The 17,559-nt window shown below is 57.8% G+C and overlaps 7 protein-coding genes across 7 annotated transcripts in view; 6 read left to right on the top strand and 1 right to left on the bottom strand.

Moving 5' to 3' along the window:
* The window catches only part of ACA1_368720 (formin domain containing protein), a gene marked incomplete at both ends in the record, with an annotated part of 4,362 nt that extends 1,966 nt beyond the window's left edge, over window positions 1-2,396 (top strand). Inside the window, 8 exons of the mRNA XM_004340112.1 lie at window positions 1-159; window positions 285-474; window positions 584-960; window positions 1,054-1,212; window positions 1,365-1,457; window positions 1,557-1,712; window positions 1,803-1,946; window positions 2,061-2,396. The exon at window positions 1-159 is cut by the window's left edge and continues 343 nt beyond it. Of these exons, the coding sequence (XP_004340160.1) occupies window positions 1-159; window positions 285-474; window positions 584-960; window positions 1,054-1,212; window positions 1,365-1,457; window positions 1,557-1,712; window positions 1,803-1,946; window positions 2,061-2,396 (1,614 nt within the window). The remainder of the gene's footprint in view (window positions 160-284; window positions 475-583; window positions 961-1,053; window positions 1,213-1,364; window positions 1,458-1,556; window positions 1,713-1,802; window positions 1,947-2,060) is intronic.
* Window positions 2,397-2,483: 87 nt separating this feature from the next.
* ACA1_368710 (diphosphate-fructose-6-phosphate 1-phosphotransferase) lies at window positions 2,484-5,135 on the bottom strand (the record flags this gene model as incomplete). Its single annotated transcript, XM_004340111.1, has 11 exons — window positions 2,484-2,581; window positions 2,668-3,094; window positions 3,246-3,547; window positions 3,633-3,736; window positions 3,844-3,974; window positions 4,052-4,122; window positions 4,218-4,300; window positions 4,333-4,489; window positions 4,572-4,683; window positions 4,776-4,876; window positions 5,003-5,135. The coding sequence occupies 11 exons, from the start codon at window positions 5,133-5,135 to the stop codon at window positions 2,484-2,486; spliced, it is 1,719 nt and encodes a 572-aa protein (XP_004340159.1).
* A 97-nt stretch (window positions 5,136-5,232) lies between these two features.
* ACA1_368700 (uncharacterized protein) lies at window positions 5,233-6,396 on the top strand (the record flags this gene model as incomplete). The annotated part of the gene is made up of 6 exons (XM_004340110.1): window positions 5,233-5,275; window positions 5,353-5,465; window positions 5,552-5,728; window positions 5,815-5,921; window positions 6,002-6,203; window positions 6,268-6,396. 6 exons carry the CDS (start codon window positions 5,233-5,235, stop codon window positions 6,394-6,396), a joined length of 771 nt encoding a protein of 256 aa, XP_004340158.1.
* A 167-nt stretch (window positions 6,397-6,563) lies between these two features.
* Window positions 6,564-7,513, top strand: ACA1_368690 (EF hand domain containing protein; the record flags this gene model as incomplete). Its single annotated transcript, XM_004340109.1, has 6 exons — window positions 6,564-6,624; window positions 6,725-6,890; window positions 6,952-7,025; window positions 7,087-7,175; window positions 7,239-7,340; window positions 7,433-7,513. The coding sequence occupies 6 exons, from the start codon at window positions 6,564-6,566 to the stop codon at window positions 7,511-7,513; spliced, it is 573 nt and encodes a 190-aa protein (XP_004340157.1).
* A 366-nt stretch (window positions 7,514-7,879) lies between these two features.
* On the top strand, window positions 7,880-11,386 carry ACA1_368680 (acyltransferase domain containing protein; the record flags this gene model as incomplete). Its single annotated transcript, XM_004340108.1, has 15 exons — window positions 7,880-8,060; window positions 8,139-8,194; window positions 8,281-8,421; window positions 8,556-8,744; window positions 8,809-8,975; window positions 9,074-9,168; window positions 9,251-9,405; window positions 9,475-9,601; window positions 9,676-9,793; window positions 9,862-10,030; window positions 10,115-10,227; window positions 10,316-10,424; window positions 10,518-10,598; window positions 10,693-11,000; window positions 11,074-11,386. The coding sequence occupies 15 exons, from the start codon at window positions 7,880-7,882 to the stop codon at window positions 11,384-11,386; spliced, it is 2,322 nt and encodes a 773-aa protein (XP_004340156.1).
* An 85-nt stretch (window positions 11,387-11,471) lies between these two features.
* Window positions 11,472-13,112, top strand: ACA1_368670 (GTPase of unknown function subfamily protein; the record flags this gene model as incomplete). Its single annotated transcript, XM_004340107.1, has 7 exons — window positions 11,472-11,742; window positions 12,008-12,089; window positions 12,152-12,230; window positions 12,297-12,375; window positions 12,455-12,613; window positions 12,694-12,855; window positions 13,003-13,112. 7 exons carry the CDS (start codon window positions 11,472-11,474, stop codon window positions 13,110-13,112), a joined length of 942 nt encoding a protein of 313 aa, XP_004340155.1.
* Window positions 13,113-13,704: 592 nt separating this feature from the next.
* The window catches only part of ACA1_368560 (protein kinase domain containing protein), a gene marked incomplete at both ends in the record, with an annotated part of 4,410 nt that continues 555 nt past the window's right edge, over window positions 13,705-17,559 (top strand). Inside the window, 12 exons of the mRNA XM_004340106.1 lie at window positions 13,705-13,803; window positions 13,870-14,034; window positions 14,147-14,195; window positions 14,294-14,439; window positions 14,498-14,686; window positions 14,785-14,921; window positions 15,029-15,110; window positions 15,212-15,326; window positions 15,435-15,631; window positions 15,761-15,937; window positions 16,053-16,345; window positions 16,438-17,424. Of these exons, the coding sequence (XP_004340154.1) occupies window positions 13,705-13,803; window positions 13,870-14,034; window positions 14,147-14,195; window positions 14,294-14,439; window positions 14,498-14,686; window positions 14,785-14,921; window positions 15,029-15,110; window positions 15,212-15,326; window positions 15,435-15,631; window positions 15,761-15,937; window positions 16,053-16,345; window positions 16,438-17,424 (2,636 nt within the window). The remainder of the gene's footprint in view (window positions 13,804-13,869; window positions 14,035-14,146; window positions 14,196-14,293; window positions 14,440-14,497; window positions 14,687-14,784; window positions 14,922-15,028; window positions 15,111-15,211; window positions 15,327-15,434; window positions 15,632-15,760; window positions 15,938-16,052; window positions 16,346-16,437; window positions 17,425-17,559) is intronic.

The raw sequence follows: 17,559 nt of genomic DNA, 5'->3' as shown, positions 1-17,559 counted from the left end.
CCGCCGCCGGGCATCGCGGCCCCGCCACCTCCCGGCATGGCACCGCCGCCGCCCATGGGCGGGATGGTGGGCGGCCCCGGCCGACTGCCGCCCAAGAAGGCCATCCACCCGGGCGTCAAGCTCAAGCACCTCAACTGGACCAAGATCCCCGCCAGTCAGGTACGCCATCATGCTCACCTGGTCACAGTGGAGCTGTGCCGTGAAACTGACGTCTCGTGTGTGCGTGTTGTGTGTTGGGTGTTGCGTGTGCGTGTGCGTGCGTGCGTGTGTGTGTGTGTGTGTAGGTGAGCCAAAGCTTCTGGGCTGGGGTGGAGGACGACAAGATTCAGTTTGACAGAATGGAGATCGAGAACATGTTCGCGGCCACGGCTCTCTCGCCCAAGGGACCTTCCGCGGCCGGCGCCAAGCCCTCCCTCATCAAGCCCAAGAACATGCTCATCACCCTCATCGACATGAAGCGGGCCAACAACTGCGGTACCGCACCACCACCACCAATCCCCCCCCCCGCGCGCGCACTGCTCTTTCCTGGGTGGGCCTCTCACTTCGAAGTTCAAAATGGGTGACCAACCGTGGCCATCCGTAGCCATCATGCTGTCCCGATTCAAGGCCTCGTTTGAGGACATACACAAGGCGATCCTGACGCTCGACGAATCGGTGCTCGACTACGAAAAGGTGCTCAAGTTGATGGAGTTCGTGCCCACCAAGGAAGAGATCGACCAGATCGTCGACTATCCCGAAGAAAAGTACATCTTCTTCTCCTCCAGCCTGACATCGCTAGTGCGAGCCAACCGAGTGACGATTGCTCTTGTTCTTCTCATCGGCGGCGGGGGCGGCAGGACGAAGCTTGGAAAGGCGGAGCAGTTCTTCTGGGTGATCAAGGACATCCACCACTACGGCGACCGGCTGAAGGCCTGGGCGTTCAAACTCAAGTGCCGCGAGCAGATGGACGAGCTGCGGCCAGTACGTGACCCTCACTCGCTTTCCCCCGCGCGTGTGCGCGCTCGCCACGCAATAAACCGCTGACGCACCACGCGCGCCAACTCGGTCCTGCAGGACATCACGGCGGTGCTGGAGGCGTGCGAGGAGGTGCAGAAGAGCAAGAAGTTCAGGGGCGTGTTGGAGGTGGTGCTGGCCGTGGGCAACTACATCAACGGCGGCACGCACCGAGGAGCCGCCTACGGCTTCAAGCTCGACGCCCTCACCAAGCTCCAGGTACCTACCACTCGTCACTCTCTCTCTCTCTCCCTCTCATAACCATCACGACACATACGGTGTGGCACTCGTTGTTTCTCACCACACACACAACACAACACAACACAACAAACACAACAACACACAACACATTGTGATATGGCCGCGTGTAGGACACCAAATCGACGGACAACAAGGCGAACCTGCTGCAATACCTGGCCACGCTGATCGCCCAGAAGTACCCCGAGCTGCTGGGCTTCACCAAGGTTCCCTCCCCCTTAGCCGACACCAAGCAAAGCGTGCGCAGTCCACGCGCGCGTACGCCAAACTCACACTGCGACCGACGTGTCGTGCGCGATCCACAGGAGCTCAAGCACGTGCACCAGGCCTGCCGCGTGTCGTTCCAGATCGTGAAGGCGGCCTTGGAGCAGCTGAGACGAGGGTTCGGCCAGTGCAAGCAGGCCATCTCCCTCGTGTCCAGCTCCGTTTACCAGGACGAGCACGACGCCAAGTTCTGTCATGTTGGTTCCCCCCATCCCCCCTTCTCCCTCTTCACCAGCGCCGTCGTCTAACCTCGTCTCGTCTCGTCTCGTCTCTTGGGGCACACACAGCAAATGCAAATGTTTGTGGTGGCGTGCCAAGGCGACTTCAACGACATTGAGAGCGACTACAAGGAGATGGAGGAGAACTTCGAAAAGGTGGTGGAGCGCTTCGGCGAGCCCATCTCCAGCACACCCGAGCAGCTCTTTGGCATGGTGCGTCCCCTCCCTCCCACACCCACGCAACACACACACACACACACACGCATCACAAACACACAAATCTCCCTCTTTTACCCCACCCAACCGTTACTGACCTGTTGGGTACAGCTCCACACATTTACGACAGCGTTTGAGCGGGTGCACGAGGACAACATGCGGAAGGCCGAGCTCAAGGCGCGACAGAGCCGGCAAGGAGGGCCACCAGGCTCCTCCATGCTGCGCCCGCCACCGAACGCCCGCCCGCCACCGGGTGCCCCGCCCGGCCTGCCACCAGGCGGGAAGCCCCAGAACATCGATGACGTCGTCAACCAGCTCCGAAGCGGCGCCCTCTTCCGCCAGCGGCGGGCCGCAGCCGGCGAGGCCGCGCCTGGCGACGGCGACAAAGCCAAGGACAAGGAGAGCGAGGCTGCTGGCGGTGGTGGTGTGGAGAACAATAATGTGTAGAAGAAGAAGAAGAAGTTGAGTAGTTGTGTTATAAAAAAAAGAGAGTCTTGTGCTTCTGAGAGTGCAAGCTTGTAGGTCCTCCCTTCATCAGAGGGCGGCCTTGGGGTGGCGGTGGGCCTGTCCGAATTCGAGCTGAAGGGTGATGTTGACCTCCCCGCTGGCCGGCCCGTAGAACTGGATGGGACCTGCTCTCGCCAGCGCGTTGCAACAACAGCAACGGACAAGTCAGCGAGTGGTTCGGTCAAAGAGGGCGCGCGTGGGGCAGGCGTACCGGGGTTGCGATAGTGCTCGCCACGCGCCCACTTCTCGCGGTGGCGGAGGAGCTCCTTGTAGGGCGCGGCGTCGAGGTCGACGAGGGCCTTGCGGATGACCGGCACGTTCTTGCCCTTGCGCCTCTCCATGTTCATGAGCGCCGTCAGGGGCAGGCCTCCGCTCTTCCATTGCTCCGGCGGCGCCGTGAGATTGGACACCGACGCCATGTACCCGGTGAGCCCGTGGTCCAGCAGCGCGCCCGCCGTCCGGCCGAGGGCGTAGCAGTAGTTGGAGTCGAAGTTGGAGGGGAGGCCGCATCGGCCCTCGTAGCCGAAGAAGTGGCCCATGGCCGAGAAGCTGCCCTTGAACTGCCCGTTGGCCTTGCGCCGCTTCAGCTCCTTGGTGACCAGGTGAATAAACAGCTTTTCCGTCTCGATCTTGGACACCTGCATGTGTGTGTGGGTGGGCGTTTGTGTTTGTGTGGTGTGTGTGTGTGTGTGTGTGTGTGTGTGTGTGTGTGTGTGTGTGTGTGTGTGTGTGTGTGTTGCGTGAGTGTGGGTCTTCGAAGAATGACTGATGAACGGCCGAGAGGCGTACCTGGACGTTGCCATGGGGGTCCCGGTCGAGCAGCAGCTCGTGGCGGATGGCACTGGGCAGGAAGTCAAACACGGCGCGCGATTCCTCCGTGAGCTTCTCGCCCACCACGTCGGCCGAGTTGCCCTTGGCCATCAGCTCGTTGAGCTCGGAGATCAGGCGGTGGACCTCCGGCACGAACTCGATAAGGCCCTCGGGCAGGAGCACGATGCCAAAGTTCTTGCCCGCCTTGGCCCGCTCCACGATGACGTGGCACAGCTCGTTCGTCAGATCGGACAGCGTCTGCTTGCGCGCCGCCACCTCCTCTGTGCACACCGCGCGCACCAACCAGCAGGAGCCAAGCGGGGTAAGTCAGGTGTGCAATGTGACGAGCGCGACGTAGTGCAGTACCGCCGATGAGGGTGATGTTGGGACGAGTCTGCAGGGCGCACTCGAGGGTGATGTGAGACGCAGACCGGCCCATGAGCCGAATGAAATGGTAGTACTTGCGCGAACTGTCACGGGAGGGAGACCACGGGGCAATGCCAAGTGAGTTGATATAACATATACGATCTTAACATGTTGCAATGGGTGTGAAGTGTGTGTGTGTGTGTGTGTGTACCTGTTGGCATCGGTAGCGATGTTACCAATGAGCTCGCTGTAGATCATGCACGCGGTATCGAAGCCGAAGCTCACTTCAACGCCCAGCGAGCTCTTGAGATCGCCGTCGATGGTCTTGGGCACACCCACCACCTGTCATCACCAGCAACGAAGAGAAAGGTGAGGGGGGGGGAAACGCTTCTCGCCTCGTCAGGTGAGCGCTGCCGTACGTTGGTCTTGAGGTGGTGTGATTTGAAATACTCGGCCAGAAGAGCAGCGTTGGTGTTGGAGTCATCGCCACCTTTTTTCGAGTACGCAACACAACACAGCACAACACAGCACAGCACAACACTGTCAGCCGGTTACGAACATGTGCGCGGGACTGGCGAGGTTTACCGATGATCACGAGGCCGTCGAGGGCCAGGTTTTCACACACCACGCGAGAGGCCAGGAGCTGCTTGTCCGTTTCGATCTTGTCCCTGCCCGTACCTGATTGACGCACGCCACACACGCGCGCTTTGACTCAGCCAAGAGGTTCTTCTGGTCGACCCGCGAGTGGTGCAAGGCGATCGCACCGATGATGTCGAAGCCGCCCTGGTTGCGGTACTTGGCCACCAGTGGGGCGTCGATCACAATGAAGTCGCCCTTGACCAGCCCAATGGGACCGCCTGCGGGGAGGAATAAAGAACGATCAACGTCAATGCATCGTCGTCTCTCTAACATCCGTGTACGTAGCGACTACGCCCGTACCGATGAAGCCGTAGAGCTTGGAGTGCGGGTGGCCAGCGGCGACGTAGTCGAAAAGACCCGCGATCACGTTGTGCCCGCCCGCGGCCTGTCCGCCCGACAGCACCACGCCGATCTGCGTGTTGAACACGTACGTTAAGCTCAGGGTTGATAGCAACTGCGCGAGTAGAGGGTGAGTGTGTGGAGGGAGAACAGAGGAGGCCGAACCCGCAGGGGAGAGTGGGAGGCATCGTCGCCAGCGGTGGAGGCGGCCTCGAGCTCTACGCGAGGTTGCCCGAAGATGTGCGGCAGCCGCTTTTCGATCTCCTCTGTAGAGCATAACGCGCAGCTGTACGGTCAGTCACAGGCAGTGTTGGCCATGCAGTGCCTCAAGCCCGGCGCAGGAGAAGGGCTGCCCCCGTTGGATTGAATTAATAAATGGAGCAGCCGGGTACCGGGCTGCGCGAGGGAGGAGGTCGGGTGGGCATGACGACGCAATGTGGTCCTTCCGCGCAACGTCGGCGTAACCGGCGGCTGGTGGGCCAACCGCGCCCTCTGTAGGGTGCTCACCTCCACGACCTCGGACATGCTGCTTGTTATTTTTGGTCAAAATAAAAATAAAACAATGGTTATTTCTTTTCGCATTTTTTTTTCTTTGGGCTTCACCATTTCAATCAACGAACAGATGGAAGGAAGCGAAGCGAAGCCTTTGGGCCACGTGATCGAAGGTATCCTGCCTTGGCCTCTATGTGCACTCTTTTTGTTAAAAATGATTACTCATTTCATTAATTGATTCGTGTCTAAGGCGAGGAAAGTGAAGAGGAGGAAGAGGTGGACGAGAGCGACGGAGAGCTGACCGAGGAGATTCGTGTCAAGACTGCCGCTGCTGGTCTTGTCTTTGAAGGAGAAGATGACGAGGTAACCCCTTCAGTGACCTCCTTGGTGAGCCTGCATTGACCAACGTGCACTATGTGTCTTGTGCGTCACTCTATTGGTTGGCGCAGGAGGAAGAGGAGCCGGAAGACGAGGAAGAGAGGAGCACACAGGGCACGAAGACTGCGGGCGCGGACGAGGGCGTCGATGACGGTAGCGAGATCCAAATGGTCGCTGATGATCGACGTGGAAGCGACGCGTCTGGTGGGATCGAGGCACTGCATGACTCCGTAAACACCAGTGCCTCGGTACTCGCCCTTTCATCACACTTGCCACCATGGTGGTACTTTGCCTCTTGCCCCCGGCGCCACTAATGGCGAACCACTGCCAATAGGGGGACAAGCCGAGCGCTGCGCCATACACGACCTTAGGTGCGTTCAGCGATGCCATCGCGCCGCTGTTGAAGACGACGCGCAAGAAGGGGCTCATTCAGGAGCAGAGGTTAGTTGAAAATTGCCCTCTTCTGGCAGCGTGTTCACCAGCCATGGGCCTTATCATTGTGTGTGTGTGTGTGTCCCCAGTGCGGCCGAACGCAAGATCCAGCGCCACAACCAAGGTATACGAACGACGATCAACGCCAAGCTCCACCAGACGTTCCAGGCACGTTGTATTCAACCCAACGCATACATACCCATTCTAATTCTAATCGTCGGTGTCCAGTCCACACACAAGGACGTGATGCAAGTCTCCCATCAGTTGGATCTAGTGCGCAACGTCACACAGGTACGTAGAGGCGCAAATGAACGCAGCCAAGTGATTCGTTGGCGCTTACGTGGTTGCTCTTCAGGACCTGAACATCAAGGTGCACGCCATAAACGATGACCTTGAGAAGCTGACCGCGACCATCGACAAAACGTGCGGATCCTTCCTGCAGCTGCTCCAGCCCTCCCTCCAAGGCCGCACCGTGCACACCTGACAAGGGGAAATCATAATTTATTTTCTTCTCTCTTTTTTGGAATGTGTGGAATTTGCAACCGTTTCGCGTTCCCTTTTGAGCTGAACAAGGCCACGAGGTGGTCCAAGATTGACAAACTAGGCTTGATAGAAGAAGAGGAAGGAAGAAGATAACACATCTGTACAGCCATGGGAAACGCTCAACAAATACCAAAGAGGGACCTCGAGGATTGGAAGAGGAAGTACAACCGTACGTCTAACCCCCCCCCGCAACCTCTTGCTTTCATCAGGGCGCCCGCAATCGCGCTCTCTCTTCTTTCCTTCGCTCATTTCGCCCGCCTCGGCTACAGTGCCCAAGGATAAGGTGGATCTCACCTTCAGGGCGTTCAACAGCCAGAAGGGCAAGAACGGTCAAATCACCAAGGATAAGTTCCTCGATGTGATGACCAAGGAGGGGGCCGCAGAAAGAGAATTTGCAGAGGCCATCTTTGAATCGTTCGACAAGGACAGCAGTGGGTGCGTTGCCCCACCCCTGTTTGTCACCTTTCATTTCTAATCACCTACTTCGGTACTTAAGCACGATCGATGTGCGAGAGTACATGGCACTTATGGGCGTATCCTTCGGTGGCACCATTGATGACAAGCTCGAAGGTAATCCTTGGCTACGCGATTTCCCTTCCCATCTATCCTCTCTCATCTTTCACCTGCGCAGCTTCTTTCCGGTTGTTCGATGAGGACGGAAATGGCGAGCTCGACAGACAGGAGGTTGAGCGCATGCTCATTCTCGTGATGAAGTCGATGGTACCCCCTTCCTTTTCGATTCAGCTCTTCCATATTACGAGCTGGTGCTCACGACGCCCACAGTTGAAGAAGATGTCTGCTCCTTCTGAGCAAGTGCTGAAGGCTCGTGAGGCTGAGATCCAGAGGATCATCGACGAGATTTTCGCCAAGGTGGACGCCGACAACGTACGCACGCTCTTTCTCGTCCTTCTTTTGTCTTGCTCCCGTGCTTAGGCCTCACCACTTGCTTGTTTTGCCATCGTGCTGGGCCTCCACAGAGCGGTACGATAGATTTGGAGGAGTTCAAGGTGGGCTTCAAGGAGCATCCCGATATCTGCAACTTCTTCAAGCAGTTCTAGGCCCAGGCGAGTGCCCGTGTACCTCACTGCTGTTGCTGGCGGCGTTTGACCCTCTCTTGTGGCCGTACTTTGCTCCTTGCCCAAATACAAGGGGGGTGAAGTAAGTCAATCCCAACGACAAAAGCTTGGCTACCTTGGGCGCCTTGGACAGGCCACCAACATGTTGTCCCAAGTGCAGTCTACAATGTAGTGGTCGATATTGTTGCTCATATTTTTGGTGTTTTCGCGGTGCTGTCACCGTAAATTCCCGACATAGTTTGATCTTGCGGAATGTTGCGCGACGTGGAATCACAACACAACAACTCTGGCGTCGTTGGTTTGTTCCGTCACGGGCAGTCGCAGCAAGGAGAAGGATCAAAGAGCAGGATGGCCGACGTGACCGAGGCGAGTGGCGGCCCTCACGGCCATGGCGAGGCTGAAGAGCAGGTTCAGATTAGCAACGAGGAGGAGAGCACAGAAGCCCAGAATATTGAAGGCGAAAAGGGCACAGCTGCAGTGCCCGTCCAAGAGGAAGAGATGCTTGGCCAACAACGCCTCAACGCTGCAGGTGCACTCACTTCTACGTTTGAGCATTGAGTATAAATTGGGCTAATCTTTCATCCAATTTTGAACAAATTAATCGTAGAGTATTCGCATGAAAATCTGTTTAGGCAGCGTCGCATTAGGAGCGAGAACTTCGTGGTACAGGCTCTTATGTTCTCACTTCGAATGGCAAATGACGAAAACGATGCATTAATGCGTTTGTTTTTGTGCGATCGTTTATGCAGGTGCGGCGGCTGGTGGGCAACTTCTTCGACCTGTGGAAGGCCTACGCCGGCTACCAACACCTGCCAGGCGCACACGAGCCCTTCCCGCGTACGGAGAACATCATCAAGAACGCCATTCTCAAGGACGAGCGTGTCATCCGGGTACGGAATGCTGGCGACCTCTTGCCCTCGCTACCTCCTTTCCTGTTTCTTTTCTTTCTTTTTTTCCAAATGCTGCAATTGTTGGGTGTTTGCTCACTCCAACGGGTGGTGGGCGTGTCGGTGTGAGAGCGCAGGCCACACAAAAGTACGCAATCGAGAAGAAGATGTCGGAGGAGGCGGCCAAGCGACATGTAGCAGAAATGATTGGCAACATGATCGCCAGTTTCAGCTCGCGCATCACGCGCTCGTTCGAATACGTGATGACGAAGATCCTCAAGCGCCTCTTCGTTTCCATTCACGTTGATGACCAAGGTCTCCGTATGGTACGTTCTTCTCACCGCACGCAGCAAACGTACTTTGCCTCATCACGCACCATGCTGTGAACAGGTGAAAGAGCTGGAAGAAAAGGGTGTTCCGGTGGTGCTCATTCCCACGCACAAGTCGCACATCGACTACATCGTCATGTCCATCATTTGCTTCCATTACAACCTGCCGCTGCCCTACATTGCTGCCGGAGACAATCTCAACATCCCCATCGTCGGCTACCTCTTCAGGTGCGTCACACATGCTTGCCCAAGTCTCATTCCGCGTTTTTCTTTCCCGGTCTTGGTTCTCTTTGACCTTGCTTGGCTTCTGCTTGTCGCTACAACAGGCGAGCAGGAGCGTTCTTCATTCGCCGGGAGTTTGCCGGCGACCCGCTCTATTCGCTGCTCTTCCGCTGCTATGTGGAGCAGATCCTCAACGAATGTATTGTACCCACTGCCTGACCCTGCAGTTTCGCTCATTCTTCATATCACTAACAAGCGCGCGTGCGAATGGTGGCTTGCAGCGTCGGTGTTGGAATTCTTCATCGAGGGAGGACGCAGCCGCAGCGGTAAGGTGTTGCGGCCCAAGATGGGAATGCTGTCCGTCATCACCAACACCGTTCTCGAAGGCCAAGTCGATGATGCCATGGTCGTGCCTGTGGCGATCAGCTATGACAAGGTACCTCCCTCCAGCCTCTCCCCCCCTCCTTCTTTTAGCCGACGCGCTGACGTCGGCCGGCCGACACAGGTGATCGAAGGCGAGGCCTACAAAAAGGAGCTGTTGGGCGGGCAGAAGGAACCCGAGACCGTTGCCGGCGTTATCCGTGCTGCGCGCCTCTTGAAGTTCAAATTCGGACGTGTCGACGTCAACATCGGTACCCTCCCAGGCTTCTCCCCGTTTGTGGTGGTTATTGCTCATGTGCGCGGGCTTCGCTTTCATGGTCCACAGGCGATGCCATCTCCATCAAGCAGTTCATTGCCAACCAGTACGTCCGACATCAATTGCGTGCTGAGACCGGACCTGATGACCCTGCTGTGCGCCGCCTCGTATCGGCCCTCGCCTATCGGTACCTATCGCTGCCACCTCTTCTGCTTAGAAGTGCCACCTGTACTCACGGCCACACTATGACGTCAGGGTTCTCTACGAGTGCAACAAGGTGACGGTGGCGCGACCCACCGCGCTGGTGGCCACGGCTCTCCTCACGCACACCGGTCGCGGCTTGCCCATCACCCAACTGCGCAACAAGGTCCTTCAGCTGCGGCAAATGATCGTCGAGCGCGGCGGCTTCGTCGCCTCTCTCAAGGTAAGCGAACGCGCTGCCCATGCCAGCATTGATGAACGACACCAAACACTCATTGCGACTTTACACGTGCGTCTATCTCTCCAGGAGGACAAGATCAGCGCGCTCCGCATCACAGAAAACGCGCTCAACGTGCTCGACAATCTGGTGGAGAAGCACAAGCAGGGCACACACGAGACCGTCTATCAGCCCAAGCAAAGGTGCGGCGCTCTTCGCTGCTCTCCTCCGCTCAACCGTGTCTGCACGACTCACTCGGGATGCCTCCTCATTCGCTCTGCGCTCTTATAGGTTGGAGTTGACGTTCTACAAGAATTCGATTATCCATTGGTTCGTGTTGGAGGGCATCGTGTCGGCAGCGCTCTACGCCTCCATCAAGCCTCACATCCGTGTGGCCCAGGTACACCACCAATGTGAACTCTTTCCTTTTATTTTATTTTTTTATTATTCAGTTGAATTGTCGCTCACCTTCTTTTTTGTGAACTGTCGCCAGCCTGAGGACATCTCCAAGTTCAAGGTCAATAAGCGTGACCTGCTCAACGACGTGCGATTCGTTTCGCAGCTCCTCAAGCTGGTCTGTCCCCAACTCATATCCCGCCGCCCCCTGTTGTGCTTCTGTTCTCACTGGCAATCACCGCCCGAAACCCATGCCATGGCTGCCTCTGCAGGAGTTCATCTACAAGCCTTCGCCGGATATCGAGGTCAACTTCGAGCAGACGCTCAATCAAATGCAGGAGCGGGGCATCCTGAAGCAAGAGCAGGTCGCCCGTACTGCGCTTCCCGAGGAGGAGCAGGAGGACGAGGAGTCGCCCACCATGGTCTCGATCCAGGCCTCGGAGGACGCGCAGGAGATGTTCCTCTTCCTGTGCTCCCTCTTCTGGCCGTTCATCGACTCCTACTGGCTCGTCATCAACGCCTTCAAGAGCCTCCTCCCCAGCATCATCATGGAAAAGAACAGCTTCCTCGAACGAGTCAGGTGCGTTGTCCCGTCTTTCCGCAATGGCACACTTCCCGTCGTGCATGCGGTACTTACGCACACGCACACGCAGGGTGTTCTCGATGGCGCAGTACTACAGTGGAGAGCTGAGTTTCATTGAGGCGCTCTCGACCGAGGGGCTGTCCAACGCTCTGGAGTTCTTCCACGAGCAGCGCGTGATCAGGCTGGACCGCGTGTCGCATTCCAAGGTGGTGACGATCAAGCTGCGCCACCAGTATCACCAGGGCCAGGGCGAAAAGCTGGAGGAGCTCATCTACAACATCGGCCGCTTCCGCCGTGCCACCTTCCGCGGCCTGGCCTTCACCTTCAAGACCAAGAAGGAGAAGAAGCGCATCAACTTCCCTAAGAGCTCCGCCAAGTTGTGAGCTTCAATGCGCCCATTTTTCTTTTATTTATTTTATTAAAAGTGAAAATCATGAAGGAAAAAAGAAAAGAACGATAAAGTAGAAGATGGACAAGATGGTGTGGCGCAGTGGGCGGACGAGCTTCAGCTTCGCGGGTGCTGTGAATTGGTTTCCGGGGCACATGGCCAAGGCCACACGCCTCATGCGAGAACGGCTGAACAGCGGAGGCGTGGACGTGGTGCTCGAGGTGCGGGATGCACGCATCCCGTTTTCCGCTGCCAACAGCACCCTCGAGGGCGTGCTCGCCCAGCGCCACATCCCGCGCATCCTCATTTTGCACAAGGCCGACCTCACCAACCACAACCTCCTGCCGGCACGTCACCAACTCTCTTCCACATCTTGCTGCACGTTCGCTTTGTGCCTCCCCCCTCTGCGCTCAATAAGCAGTACTCTTCGATTCGTTCTGCCAGGTCCCTAACTGACGCTTCATCGGCTGCAAACGACAACAGAGGATAACGAAAGCCCTGCACGAAAGGCTGAACGGCCAGCCGGTCATTTGCACCTCCGCCAGTACCACTCCTCGTCGTCGCAACGTCTTGTGCCGCAGCTTGCTCTGACTCACCGCGCATCGTTGGGAAACAGCGGGAGCGGGAAAGGCCGGGAAGGCCATACAGTCGCTCATCCCGACTGCGCTGGAGCACTACAAACAGCACCGGCAGCGTCTGTACGCTTCCCACGTCATCGGAGTCAGAAAAGAGGCTGTGCGACCAACGATCGTGCTTGCAGGTTAGGAGAGGGCGCTGATGACCCGAGCACGTCTTGCCCGGGCTATCCAGACAAGCCACTGACACTTATGATTATGGGTGTACGATCATCCAAGCCCCCTTCTATGCTGATGTTCAGCTGCTCACAGTCGTTGTTGGCTTGACAGTTGCCGAACGTGGGTAAGTCGACAATCATCAATAGCCTGCGCCAGCACTGCCTGTCCGACTCAGATAAGAAAAAGAGAGGTTTGAGCAATTGTCTATGTCGCTTGCAAGCAGTGCCTTGGCGGCGGCGCGTCTCACGAGCGACATCGCTCTCTTGCAGGATCACAGTTTGCCAAGACAGGGCCACTCCCCGGAGTGACGCGGGATCTGACTGGCTTCAAGGTGAGCAGTAAGCCCCTGGCCTATCTGGTCGATACGCCGGGTGTGATGATCCCGAACGTGGAGAACGCCGACGTGGGTCTCCGACTCGCACTCACTGGTTTGCCAGCAATTCCCTGTGGCTCCTGTGAGAGAAGAGGAGTGCAAATGCGCACTCACCTTGCGATTATGTCCCTCCAGGTGCGGTAAAGGAGTCGATCGTCGGCAAGCAGGCCATCGCGGACTACCTGCTCTACTCCCTCAACCGACTAAACGCCTGGGAAGGCTACGTGAAGGCGTGGGGTCTGGACGGACCTACCGACGACATCGAGCACCTCCTCCGCAGGATCGCCCAAAAGACAGGTACGCTGGCAGCCACCCTTGCCACGCCGGGCCTATCCCAGCCCCAGGCTTCTAGAAGATGATGTTGTCCCGTAGCAACATTGGAAGTGCTCTTCTGACGTAGGGGCTCTATCTCCTGTCGGTGTTGGGGTAACCTGGGTAATGCAGGCGCGAAGCAAGTGGAGGGCACCGACGACCTTGAGGTGGCGGCGCACCACTTTCTCAAGCGATTCCACGCCGGCGGGTTTGGCAGTCTCACGTTGGACGATGTGCCCTGAGACCTCCACCTTTCTGTCTTTTCGTTCAAGAACTCGTCCAACACCACGAGCTCCTCCCACCCTTGGTAACGCGATAGCACCGGTTGGGTGCCGTGCAACACGAAAGGGAGGAGTTTAAAATATGTCGACTTTGGGGTAGTTGTTCCCTCATTGGTGTCCTGCCGCGAAGGGAAAGGACCACCTTTTGGGCGTCTTGCTGTGGTCGCTGGGGGCACCCAACCCGCCTATTTTCCTCCGCGGTGCGTAGGAAATCAAAGAACCTTCTGCTTGGCCCTTTGAGGCGCACGATCCTCCTTCTCCCCATCTAAGAACAGCGGCCCAGGGGTTCCCTTCCATCCATCTTCCCGCCTCTCGTCCTTTTGGTTCGCCCCCCGCAAATCCTCCCCCCCCCGCGTCGGCACTTTGTCCCCGTCGGACGGCGCGTGTTGTGGCCGAGGGAAACTCCCCTTTCGCCACGCGTTGCTCTGCTTCTCCTTCACTTCGCTCCTTCCTTCTTACTTCCTTGCCTATTCATCCCGCCATCCATCACTTTCCCTTAACGTTGGTTCCATCATCCGTTCGTTCAGCCAGTACGGCCTAATTCATCGTCGCAATGTCGATCGAGTCGGTCATCACTTCCAAAGAGGACCCCACCAAGCTCTTCGACCTCATCGAGGAGTTGGCTGTGGGCTCCTATGGTCACGTGTACAAGGTAATGTGGAGACGCAAAGTTGCTGCTCGGTGAGATGATTGATGATGGACTAACAACGGCGTACAGGCGATTTACAAACCCACACAAGATGTAGTGGCCTTGAAGATCATCCAGCTTGAAGAGGACGACACCTTCGAGGAAATGATGATCGAAATTCTGATTCTTCAGAAGTGCAGCGACAAGAACATCGTGAAGTACTTTGGAAGCTGGAAGAAGGGCGAGGAACTATTTGTACGCCCTCTCCTCCCTTGCCCCCCCCCGCTTATTGATTCCTCTTTCGATGGGTCACGATGAACGCCTTTTACCCTTTTTTTCTTACGGTCTTGTTCGACTCCTTGCGTAGATTGCAATGGAGCTGTGCGACGGCGGGTCAGCGAACGACCTCTACCAAAGTACCTATTCTGCTTCTTCCCTCTCTCCCCGTGTTGGTGTCCGTGGTTGTAAGCATTGAACCAACGCCGTCTCGTTCTTCCTCTTCCTCTTCCAACAGTTTTGGAGACTCCCTTGACGGAAATGCAGAACAGGTGGATCACGCACCAATCGCTCTGTGGTCTGGCCTACATGCACAAGAAGGTAGGCACCAGCCAGCCATCCCTGATCTGCGCACCCACCCGCGGCTCCGCGGAGACTGAGGATGTGTGGTTGCATTGTGGCCGGAAGCTGACTGTCGTTGCGTTGTGGTTGCGTAACACAGGGCATCATCCACAGAGATATCAAGGCCGCCAACATCCTGCTGACTGAGTCGGGCCAGGTCAAGCTCACCGATTTCGGTGTCTCGGCGCAGATGGCGTCGCCCCACGACAAGCGCAGGACTTTCATCGGCACCCCGTATTGGATCGCCCCCGAGGTCGTCAACACCGTGATCGCGCCTTACAATGAAAAGGTAACCGTCCCACCGTTACCGCCGTGAACACGGGTTCATCCCTCGCCTGCGTTCGGTGGTTGACTGTGTGCGTGTGTTGCGTCGTTCTCGACGTGCAGTGCGATTTGTGGTCGCTGGGTATCACATGTATAGAAATGGCGGAACTTCAGCCGCCGCTGCACGAGATCGCCCCGATGACGGCGGTCATGCAGATCCCCAAGAACCCACCGCCTCGCCTCAAGTCCCCCTCCAGCTGGTACCTCCTCCCTTCCTCTCTTTTCGAAAACGGATCCCGACCGTCTCCTTGTCCCTGCCCGGTCCCAACCAACCAACCAACTCGTGTCCGGTGGTCGTTTGGTGAAGGTCGCCCGAGTTCAACGATTTCCTGAAGGAGTGCTTCGTCAAGGATCCCGACCAGAGAAAGTCTGCCGAGGAGCTCCTCAAGGTATGCATGCACCCCCCTTCAACCCTCCCATCCCCCCCCCGGAGCTGGCTCGGGGTTCGTCCACGCCGGCGCGCCGGCCTGACATTGAAGCCCTCGTGTAGCATCCGTGGTTCGCAGGAATCGAGAAGGAGGACGGCACGATCATCAAGAACCTGATCAGGCTCACCCGCGATGCCGAGGCCGCCTTCATCACCGCTCCCACCGAGGGTCGCGATTGTACGCCCCGCCCCGCCCCGCCACCAATCAATCTCGCCTCGTGGCCACTCACTCGTTCTTCATTGTCGGTGCTGGCTGGTTGGGTGGTGTTGCGGTGTACATGCGCAGCGATGGAGATTTCCGATGACGACCTCGACGAGTCCGAAAAGTCGGAGTCGGGAGAGGTGGCCGCCTCGCCGACCGTGGCCGTGGAGGCTCCGGTGGCCGTCCCCTCCCCTCCCACGCGCATGGCGACCATCCGCGACAGCCCCCAGTGGGGCACCATGACCGAGGAGGAGAAGCGCAAGGCTCTCCACGAAGAGAGGGTACAATCTCAGAATATTTGAAGACCAGTGTCGTGTTGCGCGTGCGTGTCGTGTCGTTGCGTGTGCGTGTGCGCTTTGCCTGACCAGCGTTCTTCTCCGGTTGCTAATTTTTTTTATATATAAATACAGAAAACGAAGGAAAGGGCTGCAGAGCAGAACCGCCGCCCCACCCTGACCCGCACGCTCAAGTCGAACGGCGCCAGGGCAGTCGTCAAGAAGAAAGTTTTGAAGCAGCAGATCAAGCAACTCGGCAAGTTGATGAAGGCCCACGAGCAACAGCAGCAAAGGCAGCTCAAGGCTCACCAGGTGCCCACCTCCCCCCATCCACATGTGTGCGTGTGCGATCGTGTGTGATGCGTGCGTGCGTGCGATGTGTGTGGTGTGGGCTCACCATTGCTTCCCCCCTTGTTGACGTACACAGGAGCAACTCGATCAATTGAAGGCGCTGCACGACGGCAAGCTCCAGAACCAGCTGAAGGAGGTCGTCAGGGTGCAGAAGCGCAGGGAGAAGGAGTACCTGACCGAGACCGACACACAGAAGAGGGAGCACTCGGGGGATCAGCGGCAGATGAAGCGAGAGCACGAGAACGACAAGAAGAAGAGCCTCAGGGACATCAAGGAGGAGCAGAAGAGGCTCACCAAGGACTTCAAGGCCCAGCAGAAGGTCAAGGAGAAGAACTACCAGGACGAGAAGAAGCGGATGAAGAAGGAGAAGTACGTCTCGAGCCGCTCTCGCTGTCTGTCGCCCCATTGCCCCCCCCCAAACAGTGGCTGACGTGGCATGACGTGGTGGTGGATATGTGCAGGGCGTCGCCGGAGGCTCTGAAGAACCTGGACACGTCGTTCAAGAACTCGACGCTGTTCGACCAGCTGCTGTTCTCGCAGAAGATCGCGATGGAGGAGAAGAAGAAGGACAACAGCATGACGCTGTACCAGCAGCGGCAGCAGTGCCAGAAGTCGCGAGAGCAGCAGCAGCAGCAGGTGTCGACGGGGATGAAGCAGTTCCGGGAGACGCAGAAGTTCGACCTGGCCAACCTGCAGACCAAGCAGCAGACGGAGCTGGAGAACATCGGCGAGCAGCTGACGCTCGAGCAGCGGCAGCTGCAGGAGCAGCAGGCGCTGCAGAAGGAGCAGGTGCTGGAGCACCACCGGCTGGTGACGGAGCAGCAGCACCGGCAGCACCAGGACGAGGAGCGGGTGAACAACCGCGAGTTCAAGGAGATGCAGAAGAAGCAGACCAAGGAGTGGCAGAAGGCCAACCGGAGCGTGAACCGCGTGGACAAGCGGTCCAAGCTGAACGAGTTCAAGCGGAAGCAGCAGCAGGAGGAGGTCACCTTCCTCGAGAACGCGCTCAAGCGCCGCCAGGAGCTCGAGCGCGAGACGCAGCAGCAGCAGGCCGACCAGCTCTCCACGCTCTCGCAGCAGCACACCATGGCCCGCGACGCCCTCTCCAACGACCAGCGCGAGCGCCAGGAGAACCTCAAGCAGCAGCACGAGAAGCAGATGCACGACCTCCTCCGCCAGCAGCACGTCGACCGCATGGCCAGGCTGCGCCAGGACCACTTCAAGCAGATCACCCTCGCCAAGCAGCAGCAGGAGGACCTCCTCGCCTCGCTCCGCACCCTCCAGGAGGGCGAGCTCGAGCTCCAGCGCCAGCACCACCAGCAGCAGCTCACCTCCCAGAAGGACTTCTCCCGCACCGAGGAGGAGCGCGCCAACGACCTCAACCAGCTCATCGCCGAGCAGCGCGAGCACGAGGCCAAGATGAGGGACGAGTTCACCAACATCATCAAGTGGATGCTCACCCAGCACCAGGAGGAGAAGGACGCCATGATCAAGGAGGGCGGCGCCTACGCCTCCCCCGCCGACGCCGAGGAGGAGCTCGACGAGGACCTCGCCCTCTCCCTCAGCACCCCGCCCCCGCCCCT

The sequence above is a fragment of the Acanthamoeba castellanii genome (assembly GCF_000313135.1).
Source record: "Acanthamoeba castellanii str. Neff unplaced genomic scaffold scf7180000084664, whole genome shotgun sequence".
Classification (NCBI taxonomy): domain Eukaryota; phylum Discosea; order Longamoebia; family Acanthamoebidae; genus Acanthamoeba; species Acanthamoeba castellanii.
This window is presented reverse-complemented; position numbering and strand designations above follow the sequence as displayed.